General features: G+C 41.7%; 1 protein-coding gene across 3 annotated transcripts in view; it reads right to left on the bottom strand.

The window, feature by feature from the left end:
• ADAMTSL1 (ADAMTS like 1) overlaps nucleotides 1-12687 on the bottom strand; it is a 903601-nt gene that overhangs the window by 93432 nt on the left and 797482 nt on the right. For all 3 annotated transcript variants that reach the window (XM_059656582.1, XM_059656581.1, XM_059656583.1), the window contains one exon: nucleotides 7203-7330. In XM_059656582.1, coding sequence (XP_059512565.1) covers nucleotides 7203-7330 — 128 coding nt within the window. The remainder of the gene's footprint in view (nucleotides 1-7202; nucleotides 7331-12687) is intronic.

Consider the following 12687-nt stretch of genomic DNA (forward strand, 5'->3'; position numbering starts at 1 on the left):
GTGTGTGTGTGTGTGTGTGTGTGTGTGTGTGTGTGTGTGTTGGTTTAGCTTACATGGAAAAATTGGAAGGTCTATCAACATTAGATTTGCATTTTTCTTTGGCAATAGTCAGATGAAAGTGAGCTGTGCCTTTCAGACAGAGAGTGTGACAGGCAGAATAATTGCCCTCCAAGGATGTCTACACCCTAATCCCTGGAACCTGTGACTATGTTAGATTATGTGGCAAAAGAGAACTAAGGGTACAGATGGAATATAAGGTAGCTAATGAGCTGACTTTAAAATAAAGAGGTTATCCTACATTATCTATATGGACCTAGTAAAATCACATAAGCTCTTTTTAAAAATTAAAAAAAGATTTTAAGCTTTTAAAATCAGAAGACAGAGGCAGAAGAGTTTGTCAGAGAGGCAACTCCATTGCTAGCAGTGAAGATGGGGAAGAGGACCGCGAGCTAAGGAATGCAGCTGTCTCTAGCAGCTCAGTGTACAGCCAGCAGAAAACAGGGGCCACAATTCTAGGTCACAAGGAACTAAATTCTGCCAACAGTCCAAATGCACAGGAAAAGCTTTCTCCCCAGAGCTTCCAGAAAGGAACGCAGCCCACTGACATCTTGGTTTTATCCTGGTGAGACTGTACTGGACTTCTGACCTCCAGAATTATAAGATAACATATTTGTGTTGTTTTAACAACCTACATTTTTGGTAATTGGTTATGGCAGCAATAAAAAACGAATACACAGGCAATATGCCCTGTCTTTACATCACCAAAGTTATCACTAAAACAGAGAAGATATATACATGCCAAATAAGCACTTGAGAAGATGCTGGACATCATCAGTCATCAGGGGACTAGAAATTAAAATCACAATGAACTATCACTTCATTTCTATGAGGATGGCCAGAATTAAAAAAAATAGACAACAAATGTTGGGAGAATATAGAAACACTGGAACCCTCAGACATTGCTGGTAGAAATGTGAAAGTATACAGCCACTCTGGGACATAGCTGGCAGTTCCTAAAAAGTTTAACATAAATGTGTCACATGACTCAGCTATTTTACTTTTAGTTTTATACAATGGGTGGGAAAAAGCAGGTTTACAGTTTTGAGAATGTGAAACTGAGTTTATTCATGTATTATTATTTAGTAATTAATGTATTATTTCCCATATGAACAACTGTAAACCTACTTTTGCCAATCCCTGTATACCCAAGAGAAATGAAAACATATGTCCACACAAATATTTGCACGTGAATGTTCATTGCAGCATTATTCCTAAAGGCCCAAAAGTGGAAACAACCTATGTGCCCATCAACTGATGAGTGATGAATATAATGTGGTATAGTCACACAATGGACCATTATTCCACCATAGAAAGGAATGTAGCATACATGCTCTAACACAGATGAACCTTGAAAACATTATGCTAAGTGAAAGAAGCCTGTAACAAAGGACCATGTATTGCATGATGAATGGGCAGAACTATGGAGACGTAGTATATTAGTGGTCGCCTAGGGCTGGTGGAAGTGGGGTGGGGTGGGGAGTGATGGCTAAGGAGTGTGGAGTTTACTTTTGGGATGATAAAAATGCTCTAAAATTAAGTATAGTGCTGGATGCACAACTCTGAATGTACTAAAAGCTATTGAATTGTATACTTTAAATGGCTGAATTGTCATAGTATGTGAACTATACCTCAATAAAGTTTTAAAAACACACAGCACCTTAGATTGTAGTGATGGCTAGACAACTTAAAAATTTTGCTGGGAAAAAAAAATCACTGAATTGCATACTTACAATGAGCAAATTTTATGGTATCTAAATTATACCTGGATACAGCAGGAAAGTAGTTTTTAACCTGATTTGACCATTTCTTAATGATTCAGGGTCAACATTGTGACTACTAATTATTTTGCACAGAAACTGAGAAGGAATTGGAATTTCCTTGCCCTTGTAATTTGTCAGTGTGTCTTTGGGATATATACTAGTATATAGCAGCGCCCTTAGTACCTAAGGAGGTGAGTGGGGCTTAGTTCCCAGCTGCATTGCTTCCCTCTTCTCCATCCATTTTCCCAAGATATGCTTTGCCAATGTCACGAGTCAGGTTACTCAGGTTATTTCTTCTAATTATTCAAGTGAAGTTGATGAATCCTCAAGAGACGAAGTCAGCAAATGGTGCTGTCATAACCGCTTTGGCATGTTCCACTGCAGAGTTCTGGACAGGGGACCCCATACTTAGGACAGCTGTGATTTTGCACCTCTCCTAGAAACAATTCACCGAGGATATGGTATGTCCCACTAGCTGTCCAACCACCCGCTCTTCCCTCATTCCACTGGGTAGTTGTGGGAACTGCTCTTTCAGAATTTGAGATGAACTAGCTTGTACCATTTGTACTTCCTGTTTGTCTCCTATAGTCTACTGGGAAATGGAGTAAGTTGGATCCTCTTGCTATAATTTTATCCTTTTAATCCAAGTTCTATAATAGCTAGTCTTTAGTGGGCATGCTATACATGTGTATGTATTGAGGAAAACTTAAAGGCCTTGGTTACTCAGTATTCTATCAGATAATGAGGTCCCCTGATGGCAGCTTGAATCAGTCAGTGGCCATTAATTAGCCTGTTATTCAGAGTACCATTGGGAACATGGCCAAACTTGTCTGCCTCTCCCTCTGATCTAGTGTGCCAGAGTAAACCTTCCTTTGTCAGTCATTGCCACTGGTGACAAGGCCCTCTCTGAGTCTAAAACTCCCTGTAAAGCAAAATTCCCATCCGGTTAGCAGAGTTGCTGGATGAGAAATCCAGAAATGCCAATTCGAAATGACTTCCATTATGAATAGCTTACAAACTTGCTTGCTTTTTATTGCAGCTGCTAAATCATGGCGGGAAGGGCAAGAGAAAGAATTTCAGAAACAACTGCCTTTTATTTTTATTTTCCCATAGAGGTTTCTGTGATCTCTTTATTAGACACAATATGTGTCAGCGATTCAACTCATAAAAAAGCAGAAAAACATGCCAGGAAAGGAGAAAACTTTCTGTTTCTCCTTTCCTGTGAAAACTTTGAATGAGCTCATCTGGGTTCTCTCCTTTCAATGAAAGCTATGCTCATCCCTCAGCCCTCATCTCCTCCTCATTCTCCATTGATGATGTCAGGCAGGCCTTACAGTATCTTTTTTGTGATCTTATAAAATCAATGACAACCAAAAACATTTCCCTTCTGGCTATGACTTCATCAATGTTCCACACCTGGACAGGCTTCATCTGCATTGGTAAGTAGAGCTAAACTCCCCTGATCCAGACTGAAGCAATTTACCAGGATACTACTGCTTTCCTTCAAAATGCCGCCCGCACCATTCAGACTTAGATTTCTGAGCAACCTGGTCGAGTGTTGGGTCTGACTAGTCAAGATGGCTCTCCAGTCTTTGTGCCGATCTTTGCACACACCAGAAACTCTCCTTTACTCAGTACTGTTTTTGCCCTGGACACAAAGTAATCAATACCTCAAAATGTTAGGTAGGTGACATTTTGATGATATTCTTACACTCCCGCCTCCACTCTACTGTATGTCAGTCTCATCTATATTCTGAGCAGTGAAACAGGCATTCCATTAAGTCAATTTAGGACAGAAAGGAATTTTGGGCCATGGGTCTACATGGCTGTAAATGTCCCAAACCACGGAGATAGATAGGGAAACATCTCCATGCCGAGAAACACTCGCCAAGTACTCTCAAAGCTCTGAGACTTAGAAGATAAAATCAGTACATAATGGATGAGTTTGGGGAGAAGCAAAAGGCACAAAAGACAATATCTCACAGGCCCAAAAAGAGCAGAGAAAGGAAGGTTTGACTGTATTGGCATGTCTGAAACGAAATGGCGTTTACATGTTTAAATACAAATTGTGGAGAGAGTAGCAATGGCCCTACAATGCATCTGAGAGCAGAAGTGGCAACTCACTCAAGTCAGAGGATGGGGCAGAGGAGAGGCCTAGCTGTGGACCAGGGAGAGCTCAGCAGGCCTCCCTTTCTGTGGTCCATGGGAAATATGCCTTGTCACTGGCCACCTCCCTTGCTCTGAATCCAGGCACTCCAACCACTTTCAAGAAGGCTAATTCAATCTTTCCAGTTGACACCGAGACATGGAGAGGTTGAGATACACACAGGCACTCTACAAATGACTCTTGAAAAGAATATTCCTGACTGTAAAAATAACTTGGCTTTTGTTTGGTGCATTATTCTCACAATAATAATAATAATAGCTGATAAATATTGAGTGCTTGCTATAGGCTCGGCACAGTTACAAGCATTTTACATGATGAATGCATTTAATCTCTACCAGAACCCTCCAGGTCAAGCACTGTTATTATCACCATTTTACAAATAAAGAAACCAAGTCAGAGAATATAAAGAAGTTGCTCAGGGTTATAAAGCTAGGAAGTGACAGAGCCAGGATTCAAATCCAGACTATGAGGCACCAGAGCCCGCAGGCTCAATTGCTATGCTATGCCTGCTCCTGTGAATTATTATGAACAAATTTCCCTGCATCTGGTCAACTCAGGTGCATTGGCAAGACCAAAGTCCATACATTCCTTACAAATCATGGGAACACCTGAGCACTTTGAGCCTCAGAACATTCCCCCTCCCCCCGCCTCCTTTTGGTGTACATTCCCACTGAACTGAAGGTAAAAAAATCCTCTGCAGCATCATTAAAAGCACAGAAGCACGGAGATTTACCATGAGGAACTGGTTGCAAGTGAGCGGAACCAGCTCCCAAGTTCATACTCGAAAAGTTTCAGTGTGAAGACTTCTAGTGAAAAATACGTAGGAGCAAAGTTGAGCTAATGTTTTACACATTTTAGAATTGCTTTCAGGATGTGTTTCATTTTAGAAAAGCTAGAGAAAAAAACAGAAAACATTTATTGAGTGTGAACTATGTGCCTGGCATTGGGCTAAGTGCTTTTTCACACATGCAATCTTATTTAACGTCACAACAATCCTATAAAATATTATTAATTTCATTTTTATGGATGAGAACAAAGACCCAACGAGGTTTTACACTTTGTTCGAGATCAGACAGCTAATAAGCAGTATAATTGGTAATCAAACTTAGAAATGCACACCCCCCTCTCCCCAATTTGGGTTATTTTAGGTTACATGTTACACAGTGCTACGCAGGATCTTGATGTCATTTGAAGGAATTGTAACCTCTTGATTCTCGGTAGCCATGAATGCATCTACTGCCTTCACTAGTCTGTAAACGTTATGGGGCACAAAGCTCGGGTCTTATTTATTGCTACATGTTGATAATACTTGGTGGAGAGTATGCTCAGAACAGTAGCTGGTGAGCCCCTTAAAACTGTGAGTGTAGATATTGACACAGGGATATATGATAATCCCAGGCAAAGACACGAACACAATCTTAAGGCAAAGTATACGACTGAGCCTTATTTTTCGAGGCACTGTGTGGCAGATCTGCCAGCAGACGCGCACAGACCCCACCACTGCAGCACAGGACGCAGCGCCCTAAGCCCTGGGGTGGGGTCTGTGATTTACCTCACCGGGCAGCCCCTTTCCCCCCTTCCCTGGTGCCTCTCTGGCTGCTGTCTCACTTCCCTGGCTTTGAACCTTTTGGCAGCCTCCAATAGCTCCTCTTCAAAGAACTGAAGACAGGCCTGATGTTTCAATTGCCTTGCTTAATTCTAGACAGGTTTCCATTAATCGTATTAAATGCAGGTGAACAAAGGGCATTGAGTTTGTGACAGAGCTGAACGGTATCTGGATAAATATAAACAAGAGAGGTAATCCCCTAAGAGCCACTGTTTGCCCTCGATTGGAAGGATGTCAGCAGTGCCCTTGCTAAGGGAGGTTGGAGGGTGGAAGGCAGAAGAGATTTAACAAAACCGGTGCTGAGCATCTGGACTCTGTATTAAAGAGGGGGATAAAGCCGGTGACTGGAATACATTAGGAGAAACGCAAATGTTCTATTCACACACAAAAAATAGGCATTAATAATATCAGCCTTTAATCTACCCAAGGCTCCTTAGCTTGCCTTATTCATTGTTGACTTTCATCTTCTCTGCAAAGCCTCCTGCTAAAGGGCCCTTCTCAGATCAGCTTTAGGTCACAGGGGCAGAAATACTGTTGCTGAACAGATATGCCAGGGAGTAGCATGTGTGACTGGAAAACAGTGTGACAACATAATCCCAGCATGGACCGATGAGGTCAGTGTGGGGTGATGTTGGCTTTTCTAGCATCTACTGAATCATCTGTTGGAAGCAACAACTGAAAAGAATAAAAACAAACACATGCAACATACTGCCACGAAGACTGCCCGGCCCAGGTCTGAGAAAAAGGATCCGATTTGGGTAGGGTCAGGTGGGAAGTGGAGGGAACAATGAGCTGGGAGTTAGGAGACCTCAGTTTGCTTCTTTTCTCGCCCTCTCGCCGAGTGGCTGGTAGACCTCAGGTTGCCTGCCCTCTGAGAAATGGGGACACTGGTTCAACTGGTATGAATCTAAGGTTTTCTTTAGTTTCAAAGGCAAGGATTTGTCCTATATAAAAGAGGTTTTATAAAAGTGCACTACTTTAAGACCACAACCTTGGAGACACTGTAATCTGAATCTTGATTTTCTTAATTCACCCTGTGTAGAATGTTTTGCATAACACTGTTGGGTAAAGGCAAAGCATTGGCAGGTACATTAGAGCAAGAGGTTGAAAAAAAACAAAACAGAATCAGAACACTCCTGGCTCAGACTGTGACCGCAGAATTCTAATTCCCCATGGGTCTTAAGGTCTTCTTTGCAACGGGTGTAACAAGGAGAAATGACAGGATCCCAAAAGAGCAGTCAATAATCTTAGGTCACAATTGCATTTCCCAACATGCTACTTACTTATGCACATCTCCTTTTCTCATGTTCTTTCTGTCTGGAATATTTTCCCTATCTCTGCTTATAAAAATTCCACTCATCCTAACTGTAAGACCTCCTGGATGGAATGAAATGTCTTTGCACACTCTTTGGTTATCACTTAGAGTACTTATTTCATTCTACCTCCTCCTATACATCACCTCCCTTTAATTATAATTACAGATTATAAGCTTCCTGAAGGCAGGGCACGGATCTCATTTGTCTATGTGTCCCTGGTCCTGCTTGGCACATTGGAGGCGCCCACCCAATAATGGTTTCTGAATTGAACTGAACAGGGATTTCCACGTTACCTGCTAACGTTACGGCAATGGAGACAGAGTCATATCCCAAGGCATTTGTGGCGTTACAAGTGTAGAAACCCACATCAGCTTCCACTGGTGCCAGGATCTGTAAGGAATCATCTGGTTGTAGAAGAATCCTGGAACAACAGAAAGAAACATGTAGGCCAGGTCAGTTGAGTCCTTTTTGGAAATCAATATTGGTAAAGCAGGAGGGAACCCAAGGAACATTCAGAATCCTGTTTTAACAAAATGATACTCAGGAACCCAGGCTCTCTTTCCACTGTGATTGCTGGGATTCTGGTAGCAACACCAAATAAGGAGGTTTTGACTGCTTACGCTGCTTGTTGACTACTTGATCTAAATGCTACCAGTGGGAGCAGATAGCACATGTGTCCTAAATACACAGAATGCACCTCAGGGGTGAGAGCGGAGGGAGAATGAATGCTGCAGATGGATCTGGGGAAGTACTAAGGAAAAGGCAGTATTATAAAGGAGGAATGGGGCTTAGTTGGATAGGAGAAATAGATAGAGCTTCCAGATATGAAGAAAGGCATCTGTTAATATAAACAAGAGAGGTAATCCCCTAAGAGCCAAGGCTTGGAGGAGGGAGAGAGGAAGCCAAAAATCAAATATCAATGAGAGGATCTTGATGTGTACATAGGAAGGCAATGATATATGTAATTACCTCTCCATTTCAGGTAGTCTTATGTACATCTATTGTCCTAATTAGTCTGCAAACATTATGGGCACAAAACTCAGATCTTACTTATTATTTTAGTTCCCACAATATTTGGCAGAGGGCCCTCTGTAGAGAAGGTGCCCAGTAGAATGAAGGCAATGCCTGCCCTTTGGGGTCATGTAGACTATTCCAGAATAATCACTAGTTCAGACTCTTTGCTTTACTTGAAAAGAATGACAAGAGTCAAATTGTGGGTGCCTACCCCATGGATTTCAAAACCCATTCCAACCTCGTCTCCTATTTTTTCTTCTCTTGACTTAGACCACTTACAAGAACTAACTACTACATCATGGCGGTGAGGCAGATTAATGATTAAGGGTGACTTGAAGCCGATATCTTGGTGACTTGGTGAGGCTGATGATAACTGGAATGTGTTTGCAGAGGTGAGGATCCAGAGGGCAGTTGAGGAGGACACAGTGGGAAGCTCAGAGATCCAGTACTCGGACCTGGCGGGGCCTTAGGTTGATAAATCATTCAACAGCACAGAAATGGCTTAGAGTTGGATTTTACACTATTAGAGTTAGTCATTTCCACCTTTGTGATTATTTTCAACTCCATAGTTTCAAAAGGCTCAAAGATCTGGTTGCCTAACATATTACTATCCATTCTTAGAAGGCAAACAGGTAGCAGGGGCTGTTTTTCAGGAAAGGGAAAAAAACATAAAAATCTCAGGAGAACTCACAAGACTTGGTGATAAAATGAAGACAGGGAATTGGCTCTCCTGCCTTAGCAACACATTCCCCCCACTGGACAATTCTTTTCTTTCTTCAGTATTGCTCTAGACCAGCGGTTCTCAACCTGTGGGTTGCGACCCCTTTGGCGGTCGAATGACCCTTTAACAGGGGTCACCTAAGACCATCCTGCATATCAGATATTTACATTACGATTCATAACAGTAGCAACATTACAGTTATGAAGAAGCAAGGAAAATAATTTTATTGTTGGGTCACAACATGAGGAACTGTATTTAAAGGGCCAGAAGGTTGAGAACCACTGCTCTACACTCTATGGCATTTACAGTTTGGCACAGCCTCTAGTGAGATCTTAATTTTTCTGAGGTGGTTGAGGAGTCTGGCACCGAATCAGGCCCCCTCAGCACTACTTTTGGCCTTGGGCCTATTGCATTGCTTTTTTTTTATTTTATTTTATTTTGCATTGCTTATTCTTACCTCCTATCTCAGGGAAGGCAGGGAAGAGAAAAAGCAAGGCTTACATCCATCTCCAATCTAGTTACACATGGGCTGATACAATCAAAAAGTGGGGAAAGAAATAGAAAACCTTGGATGGTTTGTGTTTGCTTCCAGTGCCATTCCAGACCATCACTGTGATTACTGGGGACAGTCAAGCTTTTGTGGCATTGAACCAGAGCTGAGGGACGACAGAGGGGCCAGGAGAGACTGTGATAGCACTTATCCAGCCATTCAGTCACTCATCCATCGGCTAGTAGGTGTTTTGTCTCAAATAATCACATGTTCACTGTTAGTTTATTTCAAAGGAACTAATAAGAGAAAGATGACTATACAGTTTACTTATCTTTGGTAAGCCATGCAATATTTAAGTAATAATGTCACTGTGTTCTAAAGGTATCTTAACAGATATAATAGAGTATTATTTCCAAATCTCTTTAGATGTTCAGGCTGTTTTAGACTTGAAAAATTACAAATTGACTTTATTAATTAAAACTTTATGATGTCCCAGGAACATGTATGCCTCCATAACAATTTCCAAATAAAAATAAGGACAGCCAGTTTAGGCAAATTTAAATATAACTAACTACTCAGGATAATAGAACTGAGTAGATAATTGTCCAATTTTATCACACTCAAAAGGCATGGATTAAAATTTGTTAAATTCCCAAGTCCACCAGGACAGTTGCCTCCCTAAAACTGGCCCTCTCTCTCTCCTCTATAGAAAGAGTTCCGTTACTGAACATTCAGAGCAGGTCTACTGAACTTGATTTTGGTCCTGCTATGATTTACGTAATCACCATGGGAAAATCCCTTCACCTCCCTACATTTCAGTTTATCAATGTCTAAAACCCAGTTGACGTATGTTTTCCTACTCAGCAGAAGGAACTGTTAAAATGAGCTTGATAAGGTACTTCCAGACCATCTTTTGGTATTTCAATGACCCTTTCATTGATAATGTTGGACACTTTGAATGGAGTCTTAACCCAGAAGAGGGGGTGGGGATGAGAAGATTTTGAGAAAGAAGCAAGAGAGTCATATGATATTGGCCAATTTCCCCCTAGACAACCGATTAGATCTTCATATTCACAGATCATGTTTTTCCCCATAGAACAGCGGTTCTCAACCTGTGGGTCACGACCCCTTTGGTGGTCAAACGACCCTTTCACAGGGGTCGCCTAAGACCATCCTGCATATCATATTTACATTACGATTCATAACAGTAGCAACATTACAGTTATGAAGTAGCAACGAAAATAATTTTATGGTTGGGGTCACAACATGAGGAACTGTACTTAAAGGGCCAGAAGGTTGAGATCCACTGCCATAGAACGATTGCCCTTGCCTGATCGCATGCAGAGGATGTTTTAGGTGGGTGTTAGCTTTTGTAGCTGCATGAGTTCCGCCAGGCCCTGGTGCTACTGAGTGAGCCATACTGTGTTCTGCCTGTCTAACGCCTGGAGAAGAATGCTCACAAAGTTGGCAAGGAGAAGGGAGGAGATCCATGACATCGGGCACAAAACCATGTGTCTTAACTAGGATGGGAACAGTGGAAATGGAAAGGAATCTGGGTCTCGAGACTAGCATTTGTATATTCTTTTATTCTGTAAACTGTCTATACAAAGATAAAAAAGCTTAAGTATCTGTCTTCATAAAAACAGTTTTAAATATTGTCTTAAGACAAAATCTACATGGGACAAAATCTAAATTTGTCATGTATTGCATACATACTTATAAATTATTTATATTCACAAAACTGAACTCTTTAGCTCAAGGGTCTGTAGTAATTTGATGGCAGAGTCAGGATTTGAAATAAGGTTTCTTGGACCAGCACTTTGCCCCCAATATATTATGTCTTTAATATGCCCATAAAACTGGTAGACGGGGGTTTGGAAGCTGCCACTAGTGGGCGCAATAGTTCTGAAGAGAGTACCCATGCAGGGCTCTCTAGGAAACATGACAAAGCAAAGGAAAGGGCTTGTTGCGAGAGTGAGGTTTGCTGTAGGCTATCTAGTCTGGCATCTACGGAGAGAGGTTCCTGGAAAAAACATACATTTCCTTTATACTTCAGGCATCTACTCTTATTAATTTAACTTAATTTGTTAGTAGCTGACTTCTGTCAGCTTGTGTTTAGGTTTTGAGTTGGACAGGACTGTTTCAGAATGCACAGGCACAGAAATGTGGTGCTGCTTTCCAAGCAAAACCAGAAAAGATTTCTCTGGGGTTGTTTTGGAATTTAAGGAATCAGAGAATGAGGGGTCATGGAATGGGGCCTAATTAAAACCTACATAGTAAATGGTACTGTGGTCATATTAGGTATATTAATACTCGCTGCTTTCCTCCCATACCCACACCACACTTTCCTTTTGGTTTACTGAGCTAAAACCTAATGCTTCATTTCTTTGGTCATCCTTTTAACCTGAAAATGAAGGAGCCGTTTTTGCTTTTCTGGTGGCCTTTACTAGTAAGCTTTTAAGCATGACTTCTCAAACACTCTACCAATTAAATGAGGAGCTGTTGAGAGAGTACAAAGAATTGTTTTAGTTACACGGGTAAAGCCCTCATCATCCATGTGAGTAGGATACGGGCAAAGTGCCGGTGGGCCAGTCCTACCAAGTACAGGCTCCTTGAGGTGAAGTTGTTGCCTCTGCATTTGTAATGTACAACGAGAAAGTGCTCTTGTTTGAAAAGAAGGCAACTCTGAGGGTCCAAAAGAAAGTTTATAGCAATTCTGTGAGTGGAGTGGCATCATGATGCCCTCTGAATCCTTGGTTCAACTGTGAACATCACTGTCTTGCGCGGGCCCACCTCTCATGGTGACTTCCATGACCAACCATGGAAGCTGCCTTGGAGGGGAAGCCTTCCCGACTTCACTCAAGAGACACGGAGTCATGTCCTGGTTTTGGGTAAGCCTTCCAATTCTGTGAGCCTCTAAGTCCCGTCTGCAAATTTAGAATAATGCTGACCTCAGAGAGTTCTTATGAGGATCAAATAAAGGAGTACACAGACTCATTCTTACTGTTTTCTAAGTAAAAAGGCTTAAATGTCAGATGCATCTAAAAAATAATATATCTTCGTGGTACAGGTGGTGGTATCCTATGTTACCATCTTGGAATTCCTCCTTGAAATTTCCAGTTGTCAGAGGAAATTTTCAAGCTCTGGACACAGAAATACCCATCTGCTGCATGGGCCATGATTTTGTACTATCTGAGGCCTCTCCCCCTAACAAGTAAGCATTCTAAAACCCATTTTAGGCCTCAATACAGGATTGGAAGCTGGAAATCATAGGTATACCCTTCTTCTCTGTAACCATCTTCTTCATCAGTTCCAACTTACTTGCCCTACATCCCAACACAAACTTATCTCTCTAGTCAAAATGGCACCGTTGACTCTCCTTGTTATTAGCTTGGGGTTGAATTCATGCTCTTTCTCCTCCTGTCTATCCTTCCACATTCTTCCATCCCTTAAGGATGAGTTCAAGTTCTACTTCCTGTGCTACCACAGCCCACCACAATCCCTCCTTTTCCTGTTCTGGTAGAGTTGTTCTGAGCTGTTCTACAGAGCCCTC

Source organism: Myotis daubentonii, chromosome 11 (assembly GCF_963259705.1).
Source record: "Myotis daubentonii chromosome 11, mMyoDau2.1, whole genome shotgun sequence".
Classification (NCBI taxonomy): domain Eukaryota; kingdom Metazoa; phylum Chordata; class Mammalia; order Chiroptera; family Vespertilionidae; genus Myotis; species Myotis daubentonii.